The sequence below is a fragment of the Pagrus major genome, chromosome 10 (genome assembly GCF_040436345.1).
Source record: "Pagrus major chromosome 10, Pma_NU_1.0".
Taxonomy (NCBI): domain Eukaryota; kingdom Metazoa; phylum Chordata; class Actinopteri; order Spariformes; family Sparidae; genus Pagrus; species Pagrus major.
Window position 1 is genome coordinate 11872960 of NC_133224.1, and position 18522 is coordinate 11891481.

Consider the following 18522-nt stretch of genomic DNA (forward strand, 5'->3'; position numbering starts at 1 on the left):
CATAAGAGTTGACATCCACTCTGTGGCCGCTCTGCCTGGCTCGACTTGTGAACGTGTAAGCATGCTGAAATAATGGACGGTGACTTGGAGCATGACACACACTGACCCTTATATTTTCCATCAATATGGAGTGTACATGAATGTATTTCATTGGGTCTGCACATAAGGGGTGTTGTCAATAACATCACCCCCCTTTCTACATGACAGCATACCCCAGGACTTGGACCTTCTTCGGAAATATTCAGTCCTGTGCCAGATCCTAATGGTTTAGTCCGGCGGGGGTGTGCAGGATGCTTGACATTGGCACTGGACGGCCAGCTTGTTTGCTTAGGGAAACGAGTTTGAAAGATCCCCCTTTTTAAGACTCCAGCGAGAGAGAGTTTAGCTGTCATGCACCATTAGCCTGTGGCTTGGTCTGGCTTCAGCGTATCGCACGTCTTCTAAGGAAGATAGATGCAAACTTCAAAATGACAAGGAAATGGTTGTCAGATTTGTCCAGTGTTAAGACATTAAAAGTGTGTGAGAAAACAATTTCTGCGGACGGGGGGAAAAAAATCTCTTGAGAGGGACACAATCGGTACGTTCATCTCAGCCGAGCCTCCATTTAGCCTTGAGCAAGGACATCTGGTCACTTAAGTGGTTTTCAGTACATCTTAGCTGACACACAGCAAAGCTTCTCTCAATATTCATATCCTCGACTTATGTTTGCTTTACCCTGGCTCGTAGTTGTGCAACATTTTAATTTCCAGCATCACCAGCGGAGAGGACACGCTTGAGCGCAACGTCGGTCATGTAAGCCGAGATCTCATGTTGCATTCAGGCTTCCAGTCGTCTGCTGTGTTTTGATAAAGGTTTTTCATATCAGTTCTGTGGTTTCCCATGTTAAATGCATCAAGTCTCTGTGGTATATAGTTTAGAGGGCTTTACGCTGTTGAGTCGATCGCACGACCACGTGTTGTGTTGAATTTCCAGCAATGTATTTTACAGAGATGGAATGTAACTAAGTACATCTACTCAAGTAGTTCTCCTTTGAGGTACTTGCACTTTACTTGAGTATTTCAATTTTCTATTACTTTATACTTCCACTCCACTACATATGGTGGCAAACAACGTATTCAGTTTAAACATACATTTAAATATATGTTTAGTTTACTTTTACTTGTACTTTAGATACTTAAGTACATTTCATATCAGATGCTTTAAGACTTTAACTCGAGTACTCATAGGTATAAGAAGAGTTTTCCCTCCATTCATCTAATTTGTGATTTTACAGATATAATTGACTAATTTGCAAATATAAATTTGATCTGTTATTCATCTTTGAAAAGATGAACCGAATGTGCAGATCCTTACCCAACAAAAATGTGCATGTACATTACGATCTTGAGGCTTTCGCCCACATCTCACTGCAGGGACTTCTTTTTTTTGCTCCACGACTAAAAATCTGCCCCCCCACCCCCCCACACACAACGCGAAGAACCTCAAGTACCCCTAACCCACATCCCCTGCTCTGCTTCACTCTGTTTTGGCACAGGCCTGGGAGGCAGGCAGTTGACCCGGGTCATTACAGGGTGTTTATGACCTACGGAGAGCAGCTGAGGGCCCCTGCGCTGTGAATTTGTGCATCCTTGAGAATGCGGGCCCTGCTGTGCTGCTAATGGGCCCTATCCAAGATGCCCACTCGCCCCCCGTCTGCCTCCCCGAAGCGGTGGGTTACTGCTGCTCTGATATCAGATCTCTTCTGCTGTGCATTCCTCTGGAGATTCCCCTGCTCATGAGGGATGAGGTTGAAAGCGCAAACCGAACGAAAAAAAAACATGCAATGTTTGGAAAGTGATTGCAAACAGAAAGTCTGACTACAATTTACCTACATTTCCCACCATCACCATTGCTCCAGAGTATAGTGGTGTAATACTCATGGTTTGTTGGAAACACTATGGTATGATTAACAAAGAGCGTGTTGCATCAGTTGGCTCGAGTAAAGTGTATCTGGTTCCTTCCTACATTTGAATTCCCAGATACACTTTTAGATTTGGAGATGGAAAAACCTTTTCCGAATAAGTTAACAGAGCAAATATTTAACTGACATGACAACTGACATGTACTGTCAACTTCTGGTAAAAACATTTCAAAAGTTCACTTCAGATTTGCCTCTCAGTTTGATGGAAACATGGACATAGCCTCCTCTGACTACCTCCTTGATCTTCCCTCACGAATGCTGTTGCGTTTTTAGCCATTGACCTGCAGGACACCTCTGATAGGATCTTTTGTTTTACAGGTGGCTGTATGGGCAAACGATGGTGACGCCGTGTTCATCAGGGAATTCACTCTGATTCGACGGGACCACCTTCCAGAGGAGCCTCTCCATGATGTCATCCAGAAACCAGAAGACCCTGTGAGTGCCTGATCAGAAAACACTGCACTCATTGGTTTTAATTTTAAACATGACCTTCAAACCAACCCCCCACTTTTTCTTCTTTACAGCTGAGATAAGAAATAAATTGAAATGTCAGATAAAACAAAATCAGCCAATAAATCTGCCGCAGTGCGTTGATGTAACACGCCGCACTAGAGGAGTGAAAAAATCCGCCATGTTGCACCTGAGTAATGAACGCACATGAATGATGATCGTGGGACACTAGGAGTGGAGGGCGGGCTGACCTAGCTTGATGTGAAACAGGGCAGCGCCTTGCAAACACACACACCTAACGCTCGTTCGCACATGTGTTCGAGGGTGGGGTGGCTTTTTTTTTTTTTTTACATCACATTACTCTCATCTGTCGTCACCTTCGATGAGACAGAGTCCTGGCCGTAGCAGTTTTCTTAATCCGATCTCTCACCCAGATGTTTTATCTAATTGGCTGGGAGGGAGGGTTGAGCTGCTGTTGTCGCAGAAATCGACGTCCATCTCGCCCATCTCATCATTCCTGCGTGACGCGACTGGTCCTGGTGCAATTTGAGAGGAATCTGGGAAAACTGATCCAAAGCGGTGTTGCGTCATCACTAACAGAAACGCTATCTTGAGGTGAATTCTTCCGTTTGCTGTGAGGACATTTTGAAATGACCTGACTGCACTCTGCTTTTTCTGGCTTACGTGCCCCTCCCCACAAAAATGACCTCCTCTATCAGGTGAAACGTGAAAAAAATCCTTCCTGCACACCTCTCACAAGCCTCCACGCTTGATTAAATGACCCTTTCACCCTCAGCATATAGAATATTCAGCAGCCCTGTACACCCTTTGAACACCGATCAAATACAGTGACATTTCTTTTGAAACGGATGATCTGCTTGAACTTGCCATCGCACTTTAAAGCAGGATCATGAGGGCTTATTTGAACATTCACATGTGCAGGATAGCCTTACGGATCAGTGGCGGGCAGAGGTAATTTTTCTTTTTAAGAGGGGATCAGAAATCATTCAGAGGAACTCTTTTTTTATTATAAAGTGTAATAATCATGTTAACTTTGCCCTACCCAGTATCTTAAAGTGATATATATTTGACAGTATTTTGATTTTTACATGCTCGTTAATATCCCAACGGCTGACTTAATGGAAAACCCATTTAAAAACTCAAGAATGTAAACGCAGTGGTACATGCTCACAGTACTGTAGTTAGAAACCGCAACAGCCATCTTTACGGCATTTGGATTTCATAATGTAACCAAGCAGCAGTGTGATTTATGATGCACTGACCTCAAGCAAATTTTTGAATTTGCATCAGCAAGTGATTTTCAAACCAAACATCACACAGACTATATTTATATTTCCACTCCCACACGCTGTATTCGTGCCAGCCAAGCCTCAGTTGCTCTTTATGGGTTTCATTAGAAGGGATTTGGTTGCAGTGTGTTTTCTGTCAACACACAGGTGCAAATAAGGTGCCTTGGAAGTGATCGACAACCTCATTCCTGTTTACTGTAAATTAAAGCTGCTGTAAGCGTTACCTCCTTATTAAAAATAGGTGTGAAACAGCTCTGTACGCCAACAGTAATCTCTGTTACAGAGTGTTTGGACCCTCACCAGTACGCTTTCAGAACCAGCAAATCCACAGAGGATGCCATGTCCACTGCCCTTCACTCAGTCTTCATGCACCTGTATAATAAGAACAGCTACATCAGGATGATGTTTGTTGTCTTCAGCTCAGCATTCAATACAATCTCACCATGAATTGGATGAGATAGCTAGCTAACGTTAGGGCAATACCGTATGCAGGGCACATCCTGTAGAAATCAGCCATTTTTACTTTTTTCCCCCCGCAAGCTGGCAACTACCACGCCTCTTGATGCTGACGAAACATGGAAACGACATGATACCAACGGCCTTCTAGTAGCTGGAACCAACTCATAAACAAAACAAGTCATTTTGGACCCAACAAACATTTTAAAATGATTGATTCACAATCATAATAATGTTTATAAGGAAAATAAATACTTTCATTCTGCACCGTTCTTCCTCCAAACTCTGGAGATGTATTAATTTCAAAAATGATTTGTCCACATAAAAATGTTATCAGTATGACCTTTTAAATGGAAAGGGCATCATTTGCTACATATATGATGTTAGCATGTCCTCAGATGGGGAGCCTGCAGACTCCCAGGAGCCACACTTGTGATTCCTTTCAGCACTCCGTCGATTTCGGTCTCCGTTCGCCTGTAGCGCTGTTCTATGTTGGATCTTGGTTCAATATTAAGCTTGATTCCAAGCCAAGACAAACGCAGCTTAATTAGCAAGCAACCCAGGAGGCAGATCTCAGACTCCAAAGCGTATTCACTTTCTCTTGTTTAACTTTCATGAGTATGTGCCAGGGTCGGTTGGTGGGCAATAGGACTGACCTCCCCAGCACCCTTTACCCTATCCCTCAAGAGGGCCACAGATGAATTGTTCTCTCTGAAAGAAAGTGTTTTTCCTGGCAGCCCCAGCAGGAGCTACTTCGATGGAATAGAGCCGTCTTAAACGGCTAAGGCCTGACATACCTCCGTAAATTAACCCATATTTATTATGTGATGGCAAGCATGTACTGTAGAGCTTCAACAATGTCAGCGCTCATAAACAAATATAAAGTAAGTTTATTGGGTTGAGAAGTTCCTGAATCAAAGTGCGCGGGGGGTCTGATGGCTCAAGTGCTGGCTGCTGGGAAAGTTTTTTTTCTCTCTCGCTCTCTGTAGCAAGACTGAATGAGTAAGACTGTGAAGATAAACAGAAAAGGTGGCCGTAAATCTCTCTCCGACTGTGCCCACTCGTTGTTTGCCCGTGAATGGATTCTTCCAGCAAGATGGTTTGATGATCTGCAGACGTTTTAAAAGCAGCAACTAACTCAAAACCTGCAAACTGCTTTTTTTTAATTTTGACAAACCCTTTCTTAAGTTTTGTTAAATTGTCATCTGTAAGAGATTATCTCTGTTAAACTGAAACTTTCAAGTTTTTGAAATCCAATCTCTTGAGAAGTTTCTGTTTCTAAAGGCGATGCACAGGTGGCAGCTACCGCTCAACCTCAGGGTGACTGACAGGGAAAGGCGAAATAAAAGGAGAACAGAGAACAAGTGTTGTAAACTTCTAGTAATTGTCAGAACGTGAAATTGAGAGTAAGCCACTGGAAAAAAAAAGAAAAGAGGATGATGTTTCCTCCTCAGCTGGCGGCAGTCTAGACAGCAAAAATGATCATCCTGTCAACAGACAACTTTAAACTGGGTTACTGAAAGGTGATCCTTCATTTACCAGATGAGTGTGTGTGTGTGTGTGTGTGTGTGTGTGTGTGTGTGTGTGTGTGTGTGTGTGTTTCAGTTCAGTTTCTACTTGTGTTTTGTGATAGTGAAGTTTCCCACTAGCAGCACTGGCCCCAGTAACTGCGTTTACGCTAATCCACGAATGCTTTTTTGCTTTCAACACAACCATTTGTCATTACAGACGATACATTTTTAGAAAGTCTTTTACATGAAAAATATATTCCTCTCTTTTGTCGTAATGACAAATACACACAATAATTCAAAGCAGATTTGTAATGTTACATTCTGTTTAAAGCTGCATTAGTTTCATTTTTGGCAACTAGGGGGCAGCAGAACAAGCTGAACACATAACATATGACATATTAGCAATAAATAGAGCTGTAATGGCTAACAGGTAAGCACACACTCTGTTTAAAAATGTGATTATTTCTGGTTACATGATGAATCTAAGTTTAATATTCAGTCTCCTTTCAGCTCTAGTTTGGTGTCGACTGACTCTTGAGAGAAAGTTTTACCTGGTTGTTGGTTTGGTGCAGGTAGTGTTTGGTGGGTATTTGTCAGAGCTGCCTGCTGGACTCTACTTTAGGTTGATGAAAGTGGACTTTGTGATTAGTGACGCTTTAAAGGTGCAATATGTAAGAGTTTTAGTTGAAAACATTAAAAAATTAAACAAATTGTCAATAAAAATGTGAAAAAGTAACAGTTTTGACTTCATGACTTCTATGTACTGTGTTGCAGAGATATCTATTGAAGTTAGCATGCTAACCAGCTAGCACTCCCCCGGTGCTTCTAGCTCCCTGTCCGGACTACTAGCTCCACAGCTAACTGTGCTATGTGACAGTTAGCGGTTACTCTGGTGATATACCTCCCCCTATTTGTTTTGTATACAATAGGTGGCAAATTCCTACATATTGCACCTTTAATGTAGAAACAGAGGCATTATAAGTAGTTGCTTTGCTTCCTAAACCACCTTACACTGTTAGGAAGCACTGATTGCTGCTGTTGCTCTCATGTTGTGTTATCCACACCAATACTGGCCAGGATATTATGGGTTGTAACAGTGTTTTGTGATGACGGTCATTAGAGCCCCACTTTGCAGCAATGACTAGAGGCCCGGTGTGAGGACACTTCCACTCTGCCTGTCGTCACATGTTTCGTGGAATGGCGCTTATGTCCTTTAGTCCTGTTGTTGTATTTTCACACCTTTTCTCCCTCTCATCTTTCTGTGGGATGTTGGATGTTTTGTTAGACGTGTCTTCCTCTCTGCCCTCTGCCTCTCTCACTTCCTCACATGCCAAGCAATTCGGGGCCTTAATGTTTTTACATGCTCAATTGCACCTCAGGCACTAACAGTCAGGGGCATTTTTTTTTCCTCTCCTCACAAAAACCTTCAGGGTGAATAAGTGCCGAGACGGTTCCACCTTCTGGCAGGGTGTCAGGGTTTCGGGGTAATTGAGGTTGGGCGATTGGGGCCAAGGGCCAGTCAGGGTGACAAGCAGGGGGGAGCGCTCAGTGGCCGAGGCTGCAGCTTGTAGAGCGAGAGGCCCATCGCTCAGCTGCACGCTGCCTTGGCAGCTGTGTTTTCCATGCAGCGCCAGGTGGAAAGGGCAACAGTCTTGCACAATTAAACACTTCATTTGTCTTCATTAAAAGGATGGGCATGTTAGTTTTGGCAGGTAGAGAGGATGTTTAGGTTCAAGTTTTTTTTTTGTGCCCCCTGGGGTTAACACCACTTTAAGTTAAAGCTTCAGTGAAATTGGCTTACTTCTAGCCAGTGAATTTAAACTTTATAGCCTTAAAGGTACTCTGTGGAGCTTTTGGCCACTAGAAGTGCTACCGAGCAAAGTTTTAAGAAGTGGGTCCCAGTTCTGCTGGTGTCTTAGAAGTACATGCACAATATACAGTAAGTTTGTGGGTTTTAAAGGTGCAATATGTAAGATTGTTGGTTGAAAACATGCAACTTCACTAAGAATTTAAACATTGTAGAAATAGTGATAGAGTGCTCTTTTAGTTGACTTACATTTCATCAATAGATATACATTACTCGCAGGAACAGTAGAAACGTAACATTAATGGAGCAGAGGAGCAGTCACTGGCATGCTGTCTTGTTTGTATTTTCATACAGTTCCCACTCTTCTGTTAATAAAATCACAATGTGTCAAACATTGTTTTTGCTCATAGTTATTCACCGTCAGACTCCTCTGGATCCGTTCGTGCTGCACGCTATTGACTCGGTTGTTTGTTAGAAACACTGCCTCTATGTGAAGCTGCTCATGCTGTAGTTGGATTGAAAACAGCGAGTTAATAACCGTTTTCGTGCCGCCAGTTAGCCATGAATGCCAGTGTTTGTTCTTGTGTAGCCAGCTATCTGACTCTGCTGAGATCAGTTTGCGAGAGAGGCCAGGACAACACTTTTTTGGCGCTGGAAACGATGTCCAAAATAAGAAAAAGAAAGGACTGAATAGGCGAGCAGTGAATTCGGAGACATTTGCCTTCCTGACTTGTGCGCTTTGGCTGGCTGACCGGTGTTTGGCACATGCGAGAGCTGTTTGGAGGCTCGCTCCAGGCGCTCTTGAAGAAAGTGCTGAGTGCTGGTGAATGTGGTGTAAAGCCACGTGGCTTTGGACGGGGGATCTTTCTCGCACCCCCGTGTTTGTTCCATCAACATATGTGTTCAGTAAAGCCTTGGCCCTCGCAGTGCCACATCGAATATCTCCCCCCTCGGCTTGATGTGGTCTCACACCAGTGCAGCGCGGGTATTGGAGCTGTGCTGCTGAGGTTATTCCACCAGGGACAAGACCTCACCACAACACCCACATAACAAACGTGGGTGTGTGCGAGTGCATGCAGCCAGTAGTGTGTCTGTTGCTGGCTACCATTGCACACACACTCCCTTACCCTCATGTAATCTCATAGTTTGTATTTGCATGCTGACATGTGCATGTGCAGTACAGGAATCCATGTGTGTGTGATTTCTGCGACTATCAGATGTCGCCTTACACATGCACAGCATCCAATACTATGTCTTTGATTAATGGATAAACCCCCTCCCTTTCCTCCCCCATCACCCCCCTCACTCCTCTCTCCTCACCTATCTGCTCCACCTCGGCGTGTGAAGGCATGCACACATTTTCTGGGCGAGTGATTGATTTCTAATTGTTTACATTTCAGGTCGCACTCCCCTGTTGCAGATGTTTGTATTTTACCCCGCTTTCGGGCGTGCATGTATGCGGGCATGCACAGGCACAAACAGAGACACACTTGTACAACAGGGACGTGTTGATGCCAAAAAAGTTTCATCCAGGAATTTTTCGACGTCTTGGCTCTGAGTTTTGGCACCGCATGTGCTAATTGCCTCCAAGTGGGGGCGATTTTTTACCATTAAGCCTGCTTGTGTGTGTGTGTGTTTGGGCACGTGGGCAAGATCATTCAAGGCCTTTGCCATGAATGTGGTTTCATTCTAGTTGAATAAGAAGGTAATAAAAGAAATTACATGTTGCAGCCAAACAATAACATCTCAATCTAACAAGTTCGTCTTCTGGATTTTTCCCCACCCAAACTCTTTGACTTTGGAGCTGTTTATAAAAAGAAAACAGAGACGTTGCTTTGAAATACTGATTTTTTTTTTTGTAAGGGAAATTCTCCTTCTTGAAGTTTGAGAGTTGCTAATTCTCTGAAGAATTACAGACTCGGTATGATGAATCAGATCTTTTTAATACATGCGGAATGGAGAGAACACCCAAGCCGAATGTTCTCTGCAGAATTTTATTTTGTCTTGACTCATATACTTATATGTCAGGTGACAATGGGACAACAGGTGTTAATCATGCCTTCTCCAGGGCACTGACCCTATGATGTTTTGCAAGACAAAGACAGTTACTGTCAGCTGATCTGACTTCCTGACAACACTAGGCAAAGAGAATCGCCCTCATCTGACTTCCTGACATCTCCTCCCACCTTAGAAAGACAAAAACTGTTGGTATTTTGCACATTCACCAGAACATTACCTCACCATTACTAAACACGGCAAAGAAAATTGCCCCTCATCTGACTTCCTGACATTTTCTAATCCATACATTGATTTCTGGATCGAAATAATGTTTAAGTCCCACATTTTCTCGAAAAAGTCGTTTTTCCCCTTGTCGTTCTTGACTTGAAATAAACCGACTAACTGCAGGGTGGCAATGTAAGCGTCTGTATGAGGTGTTGGCTCAGGTAGCCTGCAGCATGTAGCCAATATCCAGTGTAAGCAATCCAGAGTTATAGCATTAATAAGCTGCTGCTGAAAGATCCCCGCCACCCGTGCGGAGCAGAGTTTAGGTTAAGCCGTGGGCAAGATGCAACCCAAAACGATTCCCTTGTCTTAAATGTGGGCTGTAATGGCTCTGTGTGGTAGTGGTTGGGCATGTAGGGTGCAGTGACAGAACAAACATTTAACTCGCGCACAGTTTTCCCACCTGGAAAGCTGTGTCCTGGTTTGCTCTAGCTAGTCTTGGCTTTCTGTTGTCCTGTACAGCTGGGAGGTTTATTGGAAGGAAGGTTGTAATTTAAATGTTAGCTACTTTTTTGGGGGGGGACATTAATGCCACCAGAATGTTTAAAAATGCCTCATTTGTCCTGTATATAAAATGGTAACCTCTTTTTTTCAAATTGTACGTTATATCTAAAGAAATGAAAATGAAAAACCAAAGATGGCACGTATTTCTTTCAGAGCTGCGCAGGTCAATTAATCGATTGAAAGAAAATTAACAAGCAAATATTTTAGGAAGTGAAGTGTTATTGTTTGGGAAGGATTTGCCGCTTCCAGTGTCTCAAATGTGTGGATTTCTTTGTTAACTCTGGGGATATCCCTGGTTAGCTTAGCTTTTGTGCATGTTACAGACCAAATGCAACTTTTGTGGTCCCATCCTCCTTTATGATTGATATTTTTGTGTCAACCCAACCCTGAACCGTAACTGTCAAGCAGTAGAATCATTAAAAGCGTCTGCATTTTCAACATTTGTCCAACAAGCTGCATTTTTTAAAGCTCTCGCTGCCTTGTAATCAACAACGGTGTCCTTCACCCCGGGATGACTGCAAAAACTTTGTTTCCAAAAATGGAATTTAAACTCATAAAACTGTGTTAGTTGTGTGTGTGTTCCTTCATGGACTGGCGCCGAACTCGACATCTCTGGTTGCTCGTCATATTAAAAGATGGTTTTGATCTCCACGGTGACAACGTGGTGGTCTCCGTCTGCTGCATCACTGCAAAACTCCTCTAAGCAAACACACATGAGAAAATCAAGACCATGAACGTGTACGTGTGAGCCCACAAACACACACACGCACACACACACATGCAAGATCACACCCTCTTGCATACACCCACACAGATAGTTTTCGCTTTAAGGGAGCCCGGGGAGAGAAAGTAATCTGTTCACAAACCACAAAATTGAATAATGACCCTGACACTGTTCCAAGCTGAAGAGTGAACAGTGCATGCAACACAAGGAGGCAGACTTACAGCCAATCTTTATACAGCACGGTGGTGAGCTTCGAATTAGCATAATGTAGACATCTCTCTGGGTTGTACACACACACACACACACACACACACACACACACACACACACACACACACACACACACACACAGGCAGACAGACGGTGGACATGCACTCTAAAGCTAGTTAAAACTATATAAACTGAGTTAAAGTTGAGAGAGCTCTGTTGATGTATATATTCTTAAAGGGTAACTCCACCAATTTTACACATTGAAGTGTGTTTACAGGTCTTGTGGAGTACATCTGCGTATGTTACAAAAAAAGTAACTAAAGCCTTTTTTGGCTCCAGAAGAAGCTGCATGTAATCTGATAAATGGCCTCGAGTGATGTCACTCAGTGCCTAGGTTGCATTGTGGGTAATGTAGGCACCAGGTTTAAAAAAGCAGTCCACTTGTTAGCATGAATCAAGAAGCAGGTCTGAATGAGGTCAGCAACCCTGACCCGTGTCAAAAGTCAACATAATTCTTGATATTGTTGGCGATGGGCCCCGATATAATGACTGAACTCCTTAATTAAACAATCGGGGCCAATCACAAGGACCTCCAGTTTTATCAGGATTGAAACGGGGGATATCGTGAGACATCAAATCCGTAACAGAGGCTACACAGCCATGAAGGGTGGTGAGATTATTAAGGTTTTGTTTGGTTTAAACAAAGAACAGCTGCGTATCATCAGCATAACAATGGTAAGACATGTCACAGGCAGAGTGAAGCAGATTTCCCAGCAGTAGCATAATAAGGGCAATAAGATTGAAACCAGAATTCAACCTTGAGGGACTGACAGCATAACTGAACAAATGACATGCTGATGATTTTATTTCAAAGTGTACACATTAAATCAAACCAAATTATCTTGGGGGCACTGCTGGTATTGTCATCTCATAGGAGAGCCACTTCAGCATTCAAGTACCACAAGAGAGCGCAGAGTTTCTGAAAATGCAGTTTTTATTTTGATTATTAACATAATAACACAAAAATGCAAATCTTTTTTCCTTATATATTATTATATATATATATATTATTTAAACCGTGCAGTAGGCTTGTTCCCGGTGTTACACGGTGGTCGGGCTTGCAAAGATTGCCTTACTTGCCCACCGTCATTTTGCTTTTTAAAAAATCAATAGTCTGAAGACGGAAGCTACGATTACAAATTGTCGAGTGTACTCCGTGCAGCAGCGGGGCCAGCAGCAGAGTCACATTTAACTTTTTGCGAGGAGAGAGCTAGGAGAGCTGACTGACAACATGATGGAAGAGGATATGTTTTCAAAGCGAGAAGCAATGGCGCCTATTTGGCAATATGTTGGATTCAGACTCAGTCATAATAAGGAACTTGATAACATTAATGAGGGAAAAGGAGATGTTACCTCACTGAGAAGTTGGAGGTGTGCAGCCTGTTGCCTGCAGCTAAAGGTTGCGTATGCTGTTATTCAGGCACACATCAGGATGTATAAAGATCAACGTAACGTGAGAATGAGTTAATGAACTGAGTACTGTTGTAATATGTACAACATATAGATGTAATATTAATGTATAATATTATATTTTTAGGGTTTAGTAAAAGAAAAACTAGTACTAGCAGTGCTAAAGACTGAAGACATCTGGAGAAATGTTGTGTGGCAGTTTTTATGTCGAGGAATTGTTGCATTTATCTCTTTATCTTATAAAGACTGTTTGACTAAACGTCTCTTATTTTGTGAATCTGGTGGGTTAGCCAAGTATTAGTTGGCTTTACCAAAAGAGTAGATGGAGGCATATTTGAAAGATTTTAGAAAACATATGATTTACTGCTAATTAGCTTGAGTTTGTGATTGCTAAACCAAAGATGTGGCAACAAATCCAAAGTACACATTAATCTCTGCCAAACAAAGTATCCAAAGGAAAGTTTTGGGGCAAACAGTATAATGATGACCTGCACGGTAGCACAGATGAGTCATGCATATGATGTGTTTGAGGGATATTCAGTGTCTCCTCGTCAGCAATATGCCTTCGTTATGAACATTTTTGGCTCAAAGGCAAGAGACAGTTTAATTTCGATGACATGGCATTGCGGTCCTCCACAGATCATGCATGTTAGCCTCTCTATTGTACATCAACTCCGATGTGGTCGTGGCTTAATTGGTCCTGCCCCTGAGTGCTGATGCATGAGGTTTACAATTGCTCCCGGGCTGATTGTGAGCACGGCCTGTTCTCTGATTCGAACATGAGCGTATGAAACCACGGAGGCTTTTACTATTCATCCGGCAACGTGGTATTAATTCTGATGATGCTTCCCAGATGCATGCACTGGACACTGACTTTGGAGAAGCTGATATGTTAAGTGCAGCAAAAGCAGTCAAAGCCCATGTGTGATGCCAAAGCGTTTTTAAAGGATCAGGGTTTAAGCATTGGTGTGTGCTGTTTTTTTTATTTTATTTTATTTTATTTTTTCATTCCCTGACTGGCTTTATGAACCGGTAAACTTTGGGCTTTATAGACACCCAAAAAAACCCTGAAAATGAGCACTATATGGGACCTTTAAAACTAAAAGTCAAAAGTAGAAATAGATAAACAAAATACAAAATAAAGAAATCTATCTATAAGTCCTGTATCATGCAGCATCTGGTGCTTTAGGGGGGATGCGCATCCTCCCACAGCATGCGTGCAAACTTTATTTTTCCCTCATCACTTTCAGAATCCCGACCCAAATCATAATGAAAGGTGACCCAGCGGAGCATCGAAGCTTCCAGATTTATGAGCCCGTAGAGCACGATGAAGGTCCCGCGATGAAAACGTTGTCTGGAGGCCTCAGGCCGGGAGCCAGGGTGTTAGTTGACTAAAGACAACTATTCGGGTTACATCGTCCCTCAATGAAACGTCTGCATTGTGTTGTTATACGGTGCGTCTGTAAAGATAGTCTGTCTGTGATTTATGGTATTAATCTTCGCATCGCTGCGGAGCCAAATGTGAATATCTGTGGTAACAATATAAAGCAATCAATCATCTGATCACTGAAGAAATCATTAATATTGCACAGAGAGCCTTCGGAGCTCATCTCCAGTTAGAAATGAAAAATATCGGAACAGAATTAGAAAAAAAAAGGGGGGAAACATCTTTCACAGCTCATTCCCACTGACCCCTGTGATATTAAGCGCAGTTTTATTTCCTCAAAGTTAAGAATGTGCTGCATGCTGTTAGGTTATGATTTGTGGCGCCTTGGGTTTTACAGGTTGAACCACAAGCAAATGAGCAGCATTTCTCACAATCAGTTTTTCTGAATGACCTCACTGGGATAATGATAGGGGGATGAAGTGGAGCAGAGGAGCTTCTCTGCTGCTCCATCTTTCACTGGGCTGCCATGGATGATGGAGTGATGGGTGGGAGGTGGAGGTGGGATGAGGGAGAGGTTTTAAGGGCTGGCGCTGTTTCGCCCTCAATTGCATGGCGGCGGGCTGCGATAGACGACAATTAGAGGGCGCAGAGTGAAGCCCTTCTAGATGAGCTCAGCCTGCGGCTCCTGTCTGGCAACTGCACCAGCGCTCGAACTGGGGGCCCCACCGGCTGCTTTACTTTTTCGGATCTTGTTTGTGTATGTCCTCACATCTCTGGTTGCAAATATCTGATGACGACAGCAAAGAAAATGATCTGCTAATGATTGAACATGTGTATGAACAGTATGTGTGATGTATGGGTATGTCAGAGCCGTCTACGGGCAGGAGGGAGGATTTATTTTAACACCCGCTTATTTTGCGTCTGATGCCAGAAGCTACGGGCTAATGTAAACCTCTGCCACACTTGAGAAGGCCGAGACCACCCCAGGCACTCCAGATGAGTCACATCATTGTTTGTCCTCCTTTTGGACTCTCTCTATGTATGTCCAAGGGTTTTGTTTGAGACAACGTGGAACAGACCTCAGAGAATGGTGCTCTTTTTTCCCAAGCTTTTATAGTAACCCTGCTCCTCCACTACGTTATTAATTAATATCTTTTTGGTCTGTCCTCTCTTGCTCTCCTCCGACCTTTCTGTAAAGGTCAAAGGTCAAAGTCAGCAACAGATCTGGTTGTGTTCTTGCTCACAGACACTCTGGATCATGCGCATCGGAGCCATTATACTAACTTATACCTTGAGCACAGAGAGTATACCTGGTCGGAAGAAGGGAAACATGACAGGAAAGAGGAAAGTAAGATGGCAAATGTGAGTAAAAGGGAGATGAAATGAAGAAGGAAAATAAGAAGAACAAATGAACTAAACAACAGAGGATGAACACTATCCGGGCAGAGAGGAGCTTGAGCTGTTAGCTTGAGAACAGCTTGTTTATTCAGTCATGGTAAGTCATGATAAATGTCAGACTGTCTCCACAACCTGTTGAATGGCTTTTGAATTAAGCTTTAACAGGACTTGTAGTTTTGTCTGTCGGACACAAGATGCTGCTCTTGAGCTGTAAAGGCTGCTCCATCAAGTAATTCAGGTGTTGAGAGGTCGGTGCTTGCTTTATCTTTTTCTGATGACAAGGCTGTCACTCAAAAACTGATTCGAATGTCTTTGAGAAAATGCATCGGCAGCAGCAGCAGAGCATTTTCCTTGTATCTGCCGCCGGGCATGCTTCTTTCTTCTCCTCTCCTCTCCTGCTGTTCAGCTTTACAGCCACTGCCTGTGTAACACCTCACTGGTAGGGAGTTCACTACAGTAGCATATTTAGACAGCTGTAAGCCCAAAAGCTCCTGAGAAAACAGGGTAGAGGGTTTTTTATGTGGGAGCGGTATGGGATGGGGGTGCACTGATCCATTGCAGCCCTCTTTCCTGTGCGGTTACTCCTCAGTCGTGCATCCAAATGTTTCCTCTCCCTCTCTATCTCCATCACCTGGCCGCGCTTTGACTCGTCGCGAACCTTTCGAGGAGGACACATGAGGTTTTGTTTTCACGAGCGTGCACTCGGGGAGTTTGTTTTGTAAACTGTGAAAGCGGAGCTTGATGTGATTTCCACATTTCAGCAGAATTATAAAGGAGCTTAGCCCAAGGCGTGAGTTTTGCAATATAAGCGGACGTCTGTGTATTTTAAGGTATGATGTATCACTTGGCACATGGTTTCTCATCTCTTCTTCTTGTTCTTTGTCTCTCTAACACAAACAAACACATTACCCACAATACCATCAGATACAGGCTTCCATGGCAAGCAGCGGCCTATCATCATTGCAAGACTCCTGTAACTCGATATCGTAGGTAATTAAACATTTCCCTGTGCAATCACTACTTACAGACTTCAAGACGAGGAAAAAGACTTTCATGTGCAGTCGATACCATCACGTAGGCCGCATCCGAAAACTGGTAGTTTCCAGTTTGTGGAAAAAGACCTAAAAATGGATGAGTTGTACAGTATGAGCCCAGCATACTGTACTATTGGCCTAACTTTAGCTACTCAGCATTAACAGACCGACTACAAAATATTGATCGTAGATGCTTTGAGCACCACTGACATGTATGACATCACACAACGCATGTAAATAAAGTGAAAGTAACACGACATATTCTGATAATTGTGCCGTACACTCAGTACAATGTTCAGTTTGCACCATGCCTCTCTCGTTTCGCCTCTGGTTTCATGCGGAGCAGTGATGTCAGCTGTTTTCTTTTGCCATCATATTGTGGTCATGCTTCTTGGATTCTGAGTTTCTTGAAACTTGGCATTACGTCGCTACTACAGCGTCCTGTCCTGCCTATTTTTCCATGGCAAAGAGTGGCTTTAAAGCTCCTCTTCACCGCTGGGCCGGAGTCTGAGGGGAAATTTGGAGGGTAGGATGTTTTTTTTTTTTTTTTTTAAATTGTGTTTATCTTGAGGCTTCGATTAAAAAACCATAATATGTGTCCCGTGGGCCATATTTCCCTGTTGACCTACTAGTGAGCATTCTGTATTTGATATGCCAGTGGTTTTGGGAGAAGAAGGGCAGGATGGCGGGCGTGTGAGTGCTCCTTTTCCACATAGATCTGGGATCTGCTCGATGGGCTTAGACAGGCCGAGCTGAAACGCTATCCAGTAAAACTTTCTACTAGAGGGATGGAAAGAGAAAAGAAGACTTGATGGAGTGACAGTCTGAAAATGAGAGAGGCTTAAAGAGAGAAATTGTAGATGAAATGGAAGTGTGTACGGCTCCAATGAGTCACTACATACTGTATTCGCTCTTTTTCCACTCTGTCTTCGCTGCTCTTGTTCAGGACGTCTTTCAGTATCTGTCTCTCATTCACTTCCATGTCTTTGCTGTTCACACTGCGTTAACAAAGAGTACTAAAGTCAGCCAAATGTAAATCACGATTAGTTTTTGGAGTATCTATCGAACTCGATGGATAAATGTCATCTTTGGCTCGCGTCTTCTGTGTGTTTCTCAGCTGATTACAGAAGCATATGGGTGAGGAATGCTTGATTGCGGAGCTGCACCGTGACAGGCTGATGGATTGTTTCCTCTCTCTGAATGTGGGTGCTGCACAACAAAGCCCAGTTGATGTGCTGAAGTGTGGCTGCTTGAAAGAGCTGTCAGCACTCCCAGCACCGTGGCGAGTAATGAATAAGAACTTATGTCACGTTGCCGATATGGAATCGAATAAGGGTGGTTAGTTTTGGGCTTTTCACTGAAATGTGTGTGAACATGTGTAACTTCAGTGTCACATACAGTGTGGGAACTTTGAGTACTGAGTTTCACACGCACTCTTCTGCTTCGAATCTTTACTCAGATGTTCACAAAAGCCATTCTTCTAAGGAATTGTGTGTTGGTGCCATTTGTGCAGGGTACACCGCCCCTCTTGGATAAAAAGTCTTCTAATTTATTAATTGCATTAGCCATTGTCAGCGTTACTCTGATGATGGATTCTCACCGAAACATGTGCGTTTTTGCGAAGACCATTTATCTGAAAGTGCCGGGGTCCTCTTTGCTTTATGTCTTCCCACAATCAGGGAAAACAGATGGAAATGGTGCATTTATAGATGAGTTTAAAGGTGCACGATGTAGTTTTGGGGAAGACATTTTAATCAGAAGAGAAAGATTTTGATTGACTGTTTTTTTTTTTTTTTTTAAATAAACAAACTATCTTTGTTTATATGTGGCGGACCCTGCCATCTTTCCAGTTTCAAGCAGTGTTCTGGGGACCTTATTTCCCTCTGAGAACAGCTCGTTTATTCAGTTACAGAAAAGATAAATATTTCTGAGTTTGTATTATTACCTCATTAATATTGTAAATATTAAAATTCTCAGTTTTAATTTCTTCTCCAAAAGCTACACAATGCCCCTTTTTA

At 43.0% G+C, this 18522-nt stretch overlaps 1 protein-coding gene across 1 annotated transcript in view; it reads left to right on the forward strand.

Annotated features, from left to right (window-relative positions):
• LOC141003158 (ADAMTS-like protein 1) overlaps window positions 1-18522 on the forward strand; it is an 80353-nt gene that overhangs the window by 32397 nt on the left and 29434 nt on the right. Inside the window, exon 2 of the mRNA XM_073474438.1 lies at window positions 2279-2395. Coding sequence (XP_073330539.1) covers window positions 2279-2395 — 117 coding nt within the window. The remainder of the gene's footprint in view (window positions 1-2278; window positions 2396-18522) is intronic.